This window comes from Carcharodon carcharias, chromosome 14 (genome assembly GCF_017639515.1).
Source record: "Carcharodon carcharias isolate sCarCar2 chromosome 14, sCarCar2.pri, whole genome shotgun sequence".
NCBI lineage: Eukaryota > Metazoa > Chordata > Chondrichthyes > Lamniformes > Lamnidae > Carcharodon > Carcharodon carcharias.
This window is the reverse complement of record NC_054480.1, coordinates 23,830,227-23,845,490: the sequence shown is the minus strand read 5'-3', so window position 1 is coordinate 23,845,490 and position 15,264 is coordinate 23,830,227. Positions and strand designations below refer to the sequence as shown.

The following is a 15,264-nucleotide window of genomic DNA, read 5'->3' as shown; positions in this document are numbered from 1 at the left end:
ACATCCTCTCAGGAAAGCTTTGTGAGAATGCTAACAATGATTAGATTGTTACTAAAGTTTTTTTCTTCCTGGTTAACCTTTTACCTTTACTGTTTAGGACTATATGCAAAGTTAACTGAAATAAACATGGAGCGGTGTCTGTGAGTACAGCATATCATGCTTTTGATTGCATTTTTCTTTCTTCACACTATATCACTTTTCATGATTATCTTAAATTTGTTCCTGCTTGTTACTAACCCATTGACCAGTCGAAAAAAATCCATTACTATTTGCCCTTTCTAGTCTTGAACACTCAACCACCTTATATTTCACCCCTCTCCTAATATTCACTCAGTTCTGTTGAAGGGTCATGAGGACTCGAAACGTCAACTCTTTTCTTCTCTGCCGATGCGGCTGAGTTTTTCCAGGTAATTCTGTTTTTGTTTTACTCCTTAATCTTTTCAATTGCAGTGAAGAGAATAACATTTCAAATTTCTTCTCACAACTATGATCTGTCACTCCTGGTCGTCATCACATTCTAGTGAATTTAGTGCATCTTTTCCATTGAATTCTCTCTCTCTTTAGAAGTCCCTCAAAGCAAGGGGGCACTTGCCATGGAGTAAAGTGTCAAGAGTTTGCGTGTGCAGTCTTTTAACATGGGGAGGCGGTTGCACTGCAGCTACCACATGGTTCTGGCTGACCAGGAGACTCTCCTGCTCTTACCATCTGCCATAGGCATATTGGAAGGGCTTACAGGTTGATAAACAATCTAGATAAAAGCAAATTACTACACATGCTGGAAATCCGAAACAAGACACAGAAAATGCTGGAAAAACTCAGCAGGTCTAACAGCGTCTATGGAGAGGGAAACAGAGTTAACTTTTTGAGTCCGTACGACACTCCAATCTGTTTGGCCATGTTATGAATGCACCTTCTGTGGCCACCAAGTCCTGGTGTGGAACTCGAAACTAATGGCCGGGATTTTCCAGCCCCGTTGCAGGTGAGACCCACCACAGACGAGGCGGCGTTCCAGCCAGAAGTCCATTGACTTGCGGCGGGACCGGAAGATCACAGCGGAGGGTGGGTGAGGAAAATCCAGCTGAGTGATCCTGGCCACCTACTGTGCCACAAGACATTCTCACCATTGCTTTTACATCCTTCATTAATAGTACGCCTAATAATCCGTACACAGTGCTGCAAATGTGATTGGTCTAATTTAAGACTTAGCTCTTTATAGTTAAGCCTCTAGATGCAAAGCTAAAAATTCTGCTTGCCTTTTTTATGGCCGGCATATTTGCACGTCCATCTTTAATGTGTATTGGCTCACGATGGTCCACTCATCCCCTATTCCATTTAAAATGGGTTTTTCTGTATTCTTGCTTCCAAAATGTATTACTACATATTTTTCTACAGTGGGGTGTGTAGAACCAAAGACGCTTACAACACAAAATGAGGTCAGTCGGCACCATATCTGTGTTGGCACTTTGTTAGAATAATCCAAAACTAATCCTGCTGCCCTCTTGGTCCTGTATCTTACTCTCTGCTTCAAATAATGATCCAATTTCCCTTAAAATAGTCTCTGCCTCATGCCCCAAAAAACCTCAGAAATTACTCCTGAACTGTTTCCTTACTCTCAGTGACAATTTTAAATTCATGACAACTTGTCACTGCCTCCACAACCAGAACTAATACTATTTCCGTAGTCACACTAAAAAAAGCCTTGTTTATTTTAAAAAGCCTGCATTAAAACTCTAATGAGCTCCCTCTGCTCAAGAGGAACCAGTCTCTCCTTATAACTAGAGGTTCCTATCTCTGGCAGCTTCCAGACATGATAGTATACATCAAAATACCACAGCGCAACATACAGAAACAGAGATCCATTTAAAATACAATAAATACAATTAAAATACAATTTAAAATAAAATGTGTGACTTCTGGTGTTGAATTAAGTTGGCTTTAAGTTCTAAGGTTCCTAGGGCTGGAATGAAAAATGGACACTGATTCAAAGGGAGAGAAAGAGAGATTACATGGGATGGCCAAAGGCCTCCACAGAGTTTTAGGAGGGTTTTAAAGGAGAAGTGAAAGATGGGGAGCTGGATGGGGTTTGGGAAAGGAGTTGGAACAATGCATCTGCAGACATGACAGCAAAATAATGGGATAGAGGCTTGAAGTTTAGACAGTTAGGAGTTATAAAACATTGCTGTTAAATGGGTTAGGCAAACAGAGGAAGGACAGTTTTATTCCTAGGGTTGAATGTTGAAGAAGGCAACATTGAAGCAAGGGAAGTAAAAAAAATCAGAAATGGCCTAGTCAGTGATGATAGACACAGGAATAAATAGACCACAGGGAATAATGAGATTGAGGGGATGGTCATTGGTTTGGTCATTGAAAACAAAGGTTTAGCATAACATGGAGTTGAATCTTTGCATAGAGAGCAAGAGAAATTGGCAATTCAGATTGCCAGGAATGAGAATTATTCGGTCCAGAGATGTTAGGAAGTGGGAAAGGAGGGTACACTGGGGGAGTGTTTGTGGTAAAGATAAGCCGTAAGGATTTTAAAGGAATGATGAGGGTCAGAATAACGTTCTCAAAAGAGAAAAGCTTCCAATCAATTATGAAGGAAAATCTGGCAGAACATGTGTGGAGATGGAAACTGATTGGTCAGGCTGTTGTGCCCTTGGTCAAGTTGTTTCAGCATAAGTGTTGCATTAGCATCTACCCAACAATGTGGAAGATTGTGCAAGTGTCCTGAGGTCAAATGTCGCAGCTCCAGGGCATCACTGCAAGAATTCCTCCGAGAAGACACATGGGAACACCACCACCTCCAAGCCACTCACCATCCTGACTTGGAACTATATCGATGTCCCTTCACTGTCGCTAGGTCAAAATTCTGGAACTCCCACCCTATCCAGCACTGTAGATGTACCTAAACCACAGGGACTGCAATGATTCAAGAAGGCAGCTCACCACCACCTTCTCAAGGGCAATCAGAGACAGGCAATATATGCTGGCTTAGCCAGCGATGCCCACATTCCGTAAATGAATTTTTAAGAAGTCTTAGCCCAACTATCTTCAGCTATTCAATCAATGATTTTCTTCCATTAGGTGTGGGGCTGTTGGCTAACAATTGCACTGTTTTTAGCTCCATTCACAACTTCTCCAATAATAACACACCCCATGCTCACAAGGCCAAGCTAAGGCTTGGACTCATAAGCCTAATAAGGATGTACATATCAAATGGCCTAAAATGGATGTGTACCTATGTCCTTGTGGAAAGGGTCAATAGAGCAGTGGGAAAAGATTTAAGCTATTTGTGGGGTGGGTGGTAGGGGAGGGAGGGGAAACCCTTTTATGCCCAGGTGTGGAAAAGTAAAACCTGCCCCTTTGTTAACTGCATTCCCTCTGAGTGCTTGAATACCATCTTCAAAACCTGATTAACTGTATTAAATATGACTTTCCTTTAACAAATCCATGGTGGATGTCATTGATTATCACATGCATCTTTAAATATGTTGTGGCAACCTTTGACCCAGAAGCAGTATAGTAAGGAATTTTTTTTTTAAAAGATCTGTGGAACCTGTAACTGGTCTTAAGAATATTTGAAAAGGACTTTTGAGCATTTGCATCAATTGTAAACGGATAAATTGTAATTTTCTTATACTGGTCCTTGTCACCTAGAGATCCTTGACCTGGAAGCAGTGTCAATAGGAAGTTAAGAAAGAAGTCATGCAGACACAAAGAAGATCTGCAGACATAAAGGAGAGCTACAATCAGAGGAGCTGGAGGGTGAAGGCAAGCAGCACACAGATACAAACACTAAGCGAAAGCAGACAGCGACAGAACGAAGAACAAAGAGAATTCTTGTGAAGAGAAGAAGCTAATCGCTCTCAGGAAAAGTTAATTTTTTTGTTTGGCAGAAAAGGAGACAGAAGCTCTTAGAGGAACTGTACCAGTTGGCTAAATATGTTTTAAACCTGGAAAGCTGTGTGAATAGTTTGGAGATGCTAAATAGCTGGGTGTTTTCTCAGAAGTGGCCAAACAGTGAACCAGGGTGTTATTGTTTGGTTGGTTAAAAAGAAACTTTGGAAAGCTATACCATCGAGACTGTCATGGCACAAGGGAGAGAGGGTCTGTAGAAGTGTGCCTTGCTGATGATAATTGTACTCGTGAAACTTGGAGGTGAAAGTTATTGTTGGACAGGACTCCCAACCTACCCTTAATGAATAAAGAACAGCATATTGTGGAAAAAGTGGAGCTATGTGGTACCACATTTGTGCAGGGAGTGATGCAAATGTTTGTAGTTGAGTTCCAGGATTTTGAGCCAGCGACGATTCCAAGTTAGGACAACATGTGAATTGGAGGGGAACTTGCAGGTGGTGGTGTTCCTATGTACCTGCTACTGTTGTTCTTTGAGATTAGGCCCTGTTTTCATGAAAAAAAATGTGCGGGCTTTATGTACCTACTTCCACTGAAATCATGGAATGGGCTGACTGTCATGGAGTGGCAGCTTTTTGTATAGCCGAGGGCACATAAGCTTTCAGGCTCGGCACTGCAGATCCTGGTGGAAGCAGTCCACAGGAAAAGGAAAGTCTTGTTCCCACAGAGGGGAAAGCAGTCTCCAACTAATTCTCCTGTTCTTCCTGCCCCTCTCTCCTCCACATGTCCTCATCTCCTCCTCCCATTCCTCCTCCAAACCAAGGGCAACCCTTAGCAAGATGTCAGTGACCAAGCACTCCCTTTCTCTATGAGGTGTGCAATAAGATAGAGTAGTACAGTACCCACTCTTCTTAGGTGAAGCCCTCGGAGAATTTATAGAATAAATGTTGATGGTGTGCTGGTGAAGTCTTGAAAGAGTGCCCCAGAAAGTCTCCTGACGTAGTTCAAAGTCCTCTTCAAACTCCCAGCAGCAAGTGAACAATAAAAGGTGATATATCTTAAAGACATGCTTGAAATCCTCTGCAGGCTGGCTGTTATTAGGCAAGCTTGCAAAATGAAGTGTTATCCAGCAAGTGGCATTTTTAACGAGCACTAGCCAGCAATTTGTCAGTCAGTCCCATAATGATCCTCCAGGTGACCATTACTGGTGCTGGCTTCAACTTCTTTAACAAGATGATGCCCTGCACTAAATGAGGGTGAAACCTATGATGCAGCTTAAGACCCCAACTTGGCCTTTATCTCTTTAGTTCTTAATGTATTTGGCCAAAATCACCATCTTAATGTACAGTTGTTTCATTTACCTCTGACTTAACAGCATTAATGTCTTACACAGTGATGCACAGAGATTGGAAGAGCTGTTTAGCAAGAATCATCAACTGAGGGAACAGCACAAGATAATGAACGAAAATGTCAAGAATTTGGAAAACAGGTAGGAAGAGCCCTGAGAAAGGAGAAGCATTTTAAGTCTCTTTTTCTGTCTTGCTTCTAAACGGAGGCATCGCTTTAAACTTTAATATATCTAAACTGCATCGAAACCTTTTTTAAAAATCCCAAAATATACTTCTTATTCTTAAATATTAAGGTATATTAAGTTGACATTTTATTTACATTGATATTTTAGTTACATTTATTACTGAATAATTTAGGTGCCCGGCAAATATAATATATTGTTTGACGATGTGACAACTGGTCTCAGTATTCTGGGTGGAAAAGATCAGCCACCTTTCCTTCCTGACTGATATTTTCATCACTCCACCATTGGCCTTCAACAGTCTCAGCCTAATTTCAAAGATTTCTGCCCTAAACCACTCTGACCCTCAACCTGTCTCTCTACCTTTAAGGCACTCCTGAAAATCTCCCTCTTTTACCAAACTTTTAATCACCTGTCCTAATATCTGCCTGTGTGGCTCAGTGTCCAATATTGATTCATAACACTCTTATGAAGCACCTTGGGGGATTCTATATGTTAAAGGTGCTATGTAAATAGAAGTTTTGGTTGCTGTTGGTGAGATTTTTGTTGGAAACTAAATATGCGTGAACATAGGCAGGAACAGAATAGGGCCCCATATTGTTGAGTAGCCTCCTGACACTCTCTGTTCTCAGAGACAAGAGGTGAGGAACCAGAAGACAACTAGTACCTATGGACACAGTGTAGATTGGTGCTTAGAGGAGAGGGCAGAAGAAACATTGCTGGCAGCTTCTTTTGAAAGGAGAAGAGGCAGGTTGCTATGCAACATTTTGTGTACAGCTTTGATGCAAAATATTTGAGATCAGAATTTGTTCCATGTACCAAATGGAATGTAATTTAGCTTTAATATGTAAATGCAAACAAACAGTTTAAGTTATTAGAGAAAGTAAATAGACCTTCCCTTTGAATTAGGTGTTTCCATACCAGGTGGAGACCTTTTATTCCGAGACTTTGATTGCAGCTCAAGAATTTCTGGCTCCAGCACATTTAGAAGTCAGGTGAGTTCAGAAAATAACGTTTGTTTGTGTTTTGGAGCCAGCAATCACCAGCCTTCAGTGCAAAAATAAACCTGTATTGAAAACTCTTTGCAGTTTCAAAGCTAAATATGAAGAATAAAGCATCACCAGCTATAACAGGTGTTAATGATTTATAGTGCCAGGCCTGCTTAGATTGAGTTCAGGCCAAGTGTATGATTATAGAACAAGCAGCACAAGCCATAGTCATCTACCCTTCAAACAAAGGCGATAATGAATCGCTGAAAAAAATTGCTGAAAACAGGGATGAATTAATATGATTTTGAGAAGCTTCCCTATATAGTTTCCTTTGAAGAAAAATGATAGTTAGAATAAGCCAAAGCTTTTGTAGAAAGCCAGCTTAGGTTGGTTATTGGGTGATGCTGGAACCTTTGTGGGGTCAGTTAGCTCAGTTGGTTAGATGACAAGAGTGTGCTATAGAATAATGCCAACTGTGCAGGTTCAATCCTTATCCTGGGTGAGTTAGTTCTTGGGGCCTGCCCAAAGGTGATATCACATGAGCTGCATGCTTCAGCCAATGCGGATGCTACATGGAGAAAAATGGTCTCTGTAACTTCTTTCAGCCCCTACAACCTTCCAAAATGAGCTTTAATATAGATAAGTGTGAGGTGATACACTTTGATAGGGAAAACAGGAACATGCCTGCGCCATAAATGAAAAATTAAATGTTGCAGCAAAGAGATTCCTCTAGGGATGTAGGTGAGAAGATCATTATAAACAGCATTGTAGGTCAACAAAGCAATTAAAATGCTAAAAAAAAAACAGTACTGTGATTTACTTCTATAGATTTAAATTTTATGAAGCTCAGGAAGCTCGACACCATCCAGGACAAAGCAGCCCGCTTGACTGGCACCCCATCCACAAACATTCACTCCTGCCACCACCAAAGCACACATTGGCAGCAGTGTGTACCATCTACAAAATGCACTGCGGGAGCTCACCAAGGCTCGTTAGGCAGCACCTTCTAATCCCACAATTGTTACTGCCTAGAAAGACAAGGGCAGCAGACACATGGGAACATCACCATCTGGAAGTTCCCATACTAGTCACCAAACTAATGCCTACCGAGGTGTTGGTATCTGTGCTGGTGCCTGCTTCAGAGAGCAGGTGTGATGCAGGTGACAGTGACACCCAGTGGTCCTCCAGCGTCAGAGGTGGCTCTTTGGGGTCTGTAGAAGGGACGCTGCTGGCAAATCTGAAAGGGAGAAGAAGGAATATTGTTAGCTAAAATCATCACATTGTCACTGTGAATGCCAGGCACCCTGGTGAGACAATGGAGATCTGCATCACAGTGTCATCATCCTTCAATGATCAACGGGGACTCCAGGTTCGAAGTTCACATCGATGAGGAGGCTGCACTAGAATGGTTGCACAATCCGAAAGTCTCACCTCTGTGCCCTGCACTCTTACCTTTGTCTGGCATCCCCACCTCTCCATACCTGGTTGTACAGGGAGCCTGCTAGCTCCCCAGCTGCAGGGTACCTTGTTCGAACTGAGAGAGCATCAGCAGGTTGGGCAGGCTTTCGCCTGTATGTGCCCTCTCAGCTCGGTTATGGCTTGTCTTCTCCTGAAAGGACAGAGCAGTATTGATTAGTACACTCTCTACTGGCAGCGCCGTTACAGCCTGGCCAACCCCAGTTGAGGAACACCTCAAAGGGCAAATCCAAGTCATGGCCTTCAAGCTACAAGGCTCACCCCCTTGGCCAGCTCCAGCGTGATTCTCAGACTCTAGCACCCGTGAGGTCCACGGGGGACGGCCACACCTTAACATTTCTGCACACTGACCCATGCCAACAAGGTGCTCACCCTTCCTGAGCGCAGCAGGTTATCGAACCGCTTCTGGCACTGCACCCATGTGCGCCCCAACACATCATGGCTGCTCACCGGGGTTGCCGCCTCCTCCCATGTCCTCTTGGTGAGACATGGTGGCTGCCTCCCCCCATCTCTGGAGACAAGCGTGTCACTCTTGATAGCCACCTCCTCCATGTGGGCAGCAAGGCAGTCATCAGAAAAGCAGTGGGCCGAGTGCCCACCCGACCTGCTCTCTCACCTGGCGTTTGCTGCCACACTCGAGTGCACCTCGGCAGCCAGACGTCCTTCCCTGGAAACCTTTCTGGGGCTGCCTGGGCATTTTTTAAACCAGCCGCCGGGTCACCATTGGACTGCTCCTGCTCGACCCTCCCCGGCCAGTGACGAGCCACGTTTCTGCTGGGAGGGCCTTAATTGGTCCGCCAGCGCAAAATTGCAGTTGGAGCCCGATTGCGGACAGCATTTGGTTTCACAGTTGCTCCCAGGCCTGCCCACCGCACCTGATGAAGGCAAACTCTAGCCCCATGTTATAAAAGGACATAAACACACTAGAAAAAGTGCAAAAATAGTTACAAGGATGATACCAAAGATGGGAAAGATCTTTAGAAAAGAGAAAACTTAGAGAGGACCTGAGAGAGTTCTTTAAAATTATGAATGAGTTGGACATGGTAGATGTGGAGAGAATGTTTCCACTTGTTGGAAAATCTACAACTAGGAAACATAAAGACAAGATAATTATTAATAAATCCAGTCGAGAAATAAGGAGAAATTTCTTTAATCAGAAAGTAGTTAGATTGTGAAACTTGCTACCGCAGAAATTGGTTGAAGCAAATAACATAGATGCTTTCAGAAGGAAGCTAGATGAGTACATAAGAGGAAAGGGACTAAAAAGATATACTGAAAGGCTGAGTTGAAGTAAATGAATGGAATGAGTCTTGTGTCAAGTATAAACACCAGTATAGACTAAGCTGAATGGTCTGTGTATGTGCTGTCCATGTTATATAATTCTATGAGATCTCATGAAGAGCACAATATAAATGCAAGTCTTGCTTTCTTTCACTTCTCCAATTCTGGCCTCTTTTGCATTCCTGATTTTCATCACTCCAACATTGGCAGCCATGCCTTCAATTTCTAGTCTCTATAAGCTCTGGAGTTCCTCCCCAAACCTCTCAGCATCACAACCTTACTTGGATGCCCCTTAAAATTGACCAAGATTTGGTCAATATGTGATTCAGTGACCAAATATGTTTGATAACACTCCTGTGAAGTGTTTTACTACATTGACAGTGCCATATGAATACAAGCTGTTGCTTTTGATGAGGTGAGGTGGAGGAACTGGGTGGGTGATGGTGTTTTTTTTTATTAATTCATGGGATGTGGGCCTTGCTGGCTAGGCCAGCATTTATTGCCCATCCCTAATTGCCCTTGAGAAGATGGTGATGAGCTGCCTTCTTGAACTGCTGCAGTCCATGTGATGCAGGTACACCCACAGTGCTGTTAGGGAGGGAGTTCCAGGATTTTGACCCAGCGGCAGTGAAGGGACAGCGATATATTTCCAAATCAGGGTGGTGAGTGACTTGGAGGGGAACTTCCAGGTGATGTGTTAATGATTTACCTGTCATTCAACTTGCATCAGCCCAGTTAATCTGGCTGAGATCAGGATTTCAGTGTTGTTAGTCAGGGGTGGAACTCAGATTCTACTATCCTATTATACACACATTCAGGCCAAAATTTTCGTGAGCTGAATTGGGTCAGAAACGAGGCAGATGACCAAATAAAATGGACCCAATGACCTACTTGTCAGTCTGCTACCTCTATTTGTGAGGACGGGATGAGAGCAGGGTCAGGGTGGCCTGGCAAGCTTACCCGCACCAATGATCAGGCCAATTAATACACTTAAGGAGCTCAATAAGAGCTTGCCAAATTTTCATGGAGATTGGTGGCCAATTTAGAAGCTGTCTAACGCAGACGAGCTCAAGAATGACGAGAACGGGCTCAGCTTTGTTTTGAATGGAAAAAAATCAACTTATAGGTGGCAGTGAAGAGGCTTCATGGAGCCAAGGGACCCTACCACCATCACAGAAAGAGTCAAAAAATCTTTCACAAGTTCTCAAGCTCCTACCCTACCCCAGGTTCCAAGTCCCCATCTGCCCTCTGAAATGTGAAAAATCTGTACTTTCCATGTTTTTTCAGATGTAACAGTTACAGTCCAAATGCCAGTCAGAGCAATGGCTGACAATGCAAGTCAGAACATGGCCTGCATTTCCAGTGACCCACCTCTGTTCTCACCCCACCCTCCCACCCCAATCACTAATTGGTCAGCAAACCAGTCACCAACCCAACTGGCAGTTCACCTCCATCAAAACACTGACAAGTTTCTACTTCCTGTTGGGAGCACCTCCAGTATGAAAATCCAGCCATATAATTCCAATTGGCTGTCAATACTATATCAAGCATACATTCCTCTTCCTTCAAGTACCAGGCCCTAAGAGGGGGTTGGCAAACGTGATTATGCCTGGCAAAGTACTGCAGTGGTTTGTCATTGTTTGCTGCAGTATGGCTGACCAGAAAACTCTCCCATCTTTACCAGCTGCCATCTGGCATATTGGAAGTATTTACAGGCTGATAATCAAACAGTTTGGCTACATTATGCAGACACCTTCTATAGCCATCAAGTTGGACTTGGACCCAGAACTTCTGGCCCAATGATAGGGACACTACCACTGTGCCACAAGTCCTCCCTAAGTGTATATTGATGATTGATATAAATGCTCCTTCAATCTAAGACTACCTTCCCCAAATTGCTTTTTATATTATAGTATTGCTCACCTGATGCCTCTGTTTAATGCTCGAGTTAGATTATTGAGAAATGGAAGGGATGATACAATAAACCCTTTTTCTAATATTGTCATGTGAAGTCATTACAAACACTGTTGTAGCAACAGCTGCATTACAGAGACAGTCTTTGATGCAGCTCCTCCATGAGTGACCGGCCCATGAATGACCTAAGTTATTCCAGAGGTAAAGACACAGCAGATAACATTACAGTCAGTGTCATCAGTCCACAAAGCAACATTATCAATGTATGGAGTACTTTAAAAAAAAAAACTCTCGTAGTTGATACTGTGATGATAATGAGGAAAATCAGCACAAGTTTGAACACGATTTTGTCTTACCCTGTTCTTACAGTAGAACCAGCATTATTATTCATCTCTCAGATTAATTGACAGATTTTGATTGTGCCAATTGGCATTGCACAAGAAGTGGTTTCATTGTTCTAGTCTCCTCCTGCCTGAATTAAATCAACCTTAACCACCAAGATTACGTTCCATTTGTATTGGTCCTTGTGCCTTAGCACACTCAGGGTGAGTTGCTGCCTCTGGTCACACAATCATGCTTCATCATGAAGCTTGTGGAGTTAGGGAACCTACTGCTCCTTCTAACTCCACAGGAAGGGGATCTTTTCAAAAGAATTTTTGAAATTTACCTTCAGTTGCTGGGGGCTGCTGAGAAACCCTGAGCCCAGCAGCTCATTGCCGACTAATTTCATTCAACATGCATTTGGTTGCTAAACAACTGCCCACAATAGCAATGGGCCCCACAGATTTAGCACCAGGATCAATACCTGTGCAGGTTGGGAGCAGGCCATTCCACTGCTACGCCCATATGCTTTGTACCTGTTTATGGCCCCCAAAAAGGGCGCAACTCATACTAATTTCCACCCGAGAGACATTCCACCATTTTCCATTATCCAGGAGGGGTTTGCCTTCTTTGATACTGTGGCTCAAGTGAGTAACTCCCTCACCTCTGAGTTAGGAGGTCATTCAAGTCCCACTCCAGAGACCTAAGTACAAAAATCAAGGCAGACACTCCAGTGCAGTACTGCACTATCAGAAGTGCTGAATTCAGTGAAACATTAAATTGAGGCTCTGTCTGCTCTCTCAGGTGGGTGAAATATTTCACACGGCCATTTTGAAGAACAGAGGAGTTATCCCTGGTGTCCTGGCTAATATTTATCCTTCAACCAACATCACTAATACAGATCATCTAGTCATCATCACATTGCTCTCTGTGGGAGCTTGCTAAGCAAAAATTGGCTGGCGCATTTCCTGCATTACAAAAGTGATTAAACTTCAAAAGTACTTCATTGTAAAACATTTTGGGATGTAAAAGATACTATATAAATACAGGCCTTTCTTTTCCTTTGTAATGGGGGTTTCACTGTTTTGTTAAAACCTATGCAACACACTAACCATAGGCTTGTGTTAGGTTACGAGCAGGTCTTTGTGACAGATGTACAGTCACCCAGGAGCTGGCGAGGAAAAAGCAACAGGAATTTGAAAATTGTCAACTACAAAGCCTTCAACACATTTCTGTTCTCAGTAAGGACTCTAAAACTCTCTATTCTGGCACATTTCCCACTCGTTTTTCCAAGGCACTGCATCTTACCTACTTCTGGTTGGACATTTTGCAGCAAATGAAATCAATGGATTGAAAGAAGAAAACAAAATGCTTCACCAAGAGCTGAGAAAGCTGAAATATCTCTCGGAGTGAGTAAAATGTGTAGTTATTGTTCCATTAATAAATCAAAGTATTCATGTGGGGGGGCTTTCAAGGTACTGGTCGATAAGGATAACAAGAGTCCTTGGGCTAAAATGCTTAATTGGGGGAAGGTTAATTATAACAATATTAGGCAGGACTGAGGAATCTAGACTGGAGACAGATGTTTGAGGGCAAATCAACAACTGACATGTGGGGGGGCTTTCAAACATCAGTTGATAAGAATTCAGGACTGGCATGTTCCTGCTAGGATGAAGGATAAGCATGGCAAGTTTCAGGAACCTTGCATAATGAAGGATATTGTGAGATTAGTCAAAAAAAGGGATGCATTCGTAAGGGCTAGAAGGCTGGGAACAGTTGAAGCCCATGGAGAATATAAAGAAAGTAAGAAGAAACTTAAGCAAGGAGTCAGGAGGGCTAAAAGGGATCATGAAAAGTCACTGGCAACCAAGATTAAGGAAAATCCCAAAGCCTTTTATACATATGTAAAAAGCAAGAGGGTAGCCAGGGAAAGGGTAGGCCCACTCAGGGACAGAGGTAGGAATCTGTGTGTAGAGCCAGAAGAAATGGGAGAGATACTAAATGAATACTTCTCATCAGTTTTCACCAAAGAGAAGGGCTTAGCGGTCGATTTGTCTAGGGAAGAGTGTGTAGATAGCCTGGATCATGTTGAGATCAAAAAAGAGGAGGTGTTAGGCGTCTTGAAGAATATTAAGGTGGATAAGTCCCCAGGGCCAGATGGGATCTACCCCAGAGTACTGAGGGAGGCGATTGCTGGGGTCTTGACAGAAATCTTTATATCCTCACTGGCTACAGGTGAGGTTCCAGAGGACTGGAGAATGGCCAATGTTGTTTCCATTGTTTAAGAAGGGTAGCAGGGATAATCCAGGAAATTACAGGCTGGTGAGCCTTACATCAGTGGTAGGGAAATTATTGGAGAAGATTCTTCATGACAGGATTTACTACCATTTGGAAGCAAATGGGCGTATTAGTGAGAGGCAGCATGGTTTTGTGAAGGGGAGGTCGTTTCTCACTAATTTGATCCAGTTTTTCGAGGAAGTGACAAAGATGATTGATGATGGAAGGGCAGTGGATGTTATATACATGGATTTCAGTAAGGCCTTTGACAAGGTCCCTCATGGCAGACTGGTACAGAAGGTAAAGTCGCACAGGATCAGAGGTGAGCTGACAAAATGGATACAGAATTGGCTTGGTCATAGAAGACAGAAGGCAGCAGTGGAAGGGTGCTTTTCTGAATGGAGAGCTGTGACTAGTAGAGTTCTGCAGGGATCAGTGCTGGGACCTTTGCTGTTTGTGGTATACATAAATGATTTGGAGGAAAATGTAACTGGGCTAATTAGTAAGTTTGCAGACGACACTAAGGTTGGAGGAGTTGCAGATAGTGAAGAAGATTGTCAAAGGATACAACGGGATATTGATCGGTTGGAGACTTGAGTGGAGAAATGGCAGATGGAGTTTAACCCAGACAAATGCGAGGTAATGCATTTTGGAAGGTCTAATACAGGCAGGAATTATACAGTAAATGGCAGAACCCTTAAGTGCATTGACGGGCAGAGGGATCTGGGTGTATAGGTCCACAGGTCACTGAAAGTGGCAATGCAGGTGGATAAGGTAGTCAGGAAGGCATATGGCATGCTTGCCTTCATTGGCAGGGGTATTGAATATAAAAGCTGGGAAGTCATGCTGCAGCTGTATAGAACCTTGGTTAGGCCACACTTAGAATATTGCGTGCAATTCTGGTCGCTACATTACCAGAAAGATATGGAGGCATTGGAGAGGGTGCAGAGGAGGTTTACCAGGATGCTAAACAAAAACAAAAACAGAATTACCTGGAAAAACTCAGCAGGTCTGGCAGCATTGGCGGAGAAGAAAAGCGTTGACGTTTCGAGTCCTCATGACCCTTCGACAGAACTTGAGTTCGTGTCCAAGAAAGAGTTGAAATATAAGCTGGTTTAAGGTGTGTGTGTGGGGGGCGGAGAGAGAGAGAGAGAGAGGTGGAGTGGGGGTGTGGTTGTAGGGACAAACAAGCAGTGATAGAAGCAGATCATCAAAAGATGTCAACAACAATAATACAAAAGAAACATAGGTGTTAAAGTTAAAGTTGGTGATATTATCTAAACGAATGTGCTAATTAAGAATGGATGGTAGGGCTCTCAAGGTATAGCTGTAGTGGGGGTTGGGAGAGCATAAAAGATGTAAAAAAAAATAAAATAAATAAATAATTTCTGGAGGTTATTAGCTATGAGGAGAGGTTGGAGAAACTCAGATTGTTCTCACTAGAGCGACGGAGATTGAGGGGCGACTTGATAGAAGTTTACAAAATTATGAGTGGCATGGACAGAGTAGATAGTCAGAAGCTTTTTCCCAAGGTGGAAGAGTCAGTTACTAGGGGACGTAGATTTAAGGTGAGAGGAGCAAACTATAGAGGAGATGTGCGGAGCAAGTTTTTTACGCAGA

General features: G+C 43.1%; 1 protein-coding gene across 2 annotated transcripts in view; it reads left to right on the top strand.

Annotated features, from left to right (window-relative positions):
* rbbp8l (retinoblastoma binding protein 8-like) overlaps positions 1-15,264 on the top strand; it is a 123,438-nt gene that overhangs the window by 45,339 nt on the left and 62,835 nt on the right. For both annotated transcript variants that reach the window (XM_041203791.1, XM_041203792.1), the window contains exons 4-7: positions 98-140; positions 5,249-5,344; positions 12,496-12,608; positions 12,701-12,776. In XM_041203791.1, coding sequence (XP_041059725.1) covers positions 98-140; positions 5,249-5,344; positions 12,496-12,608; positions 12,701-12,776 — 328 coding nt within the window. The remainder of the gene's footprint in view (positions 1-97; positions 141-5,248; positions 5,345-12,495; positions 12,609-12,700; positions 12,777-15,264) is intronic.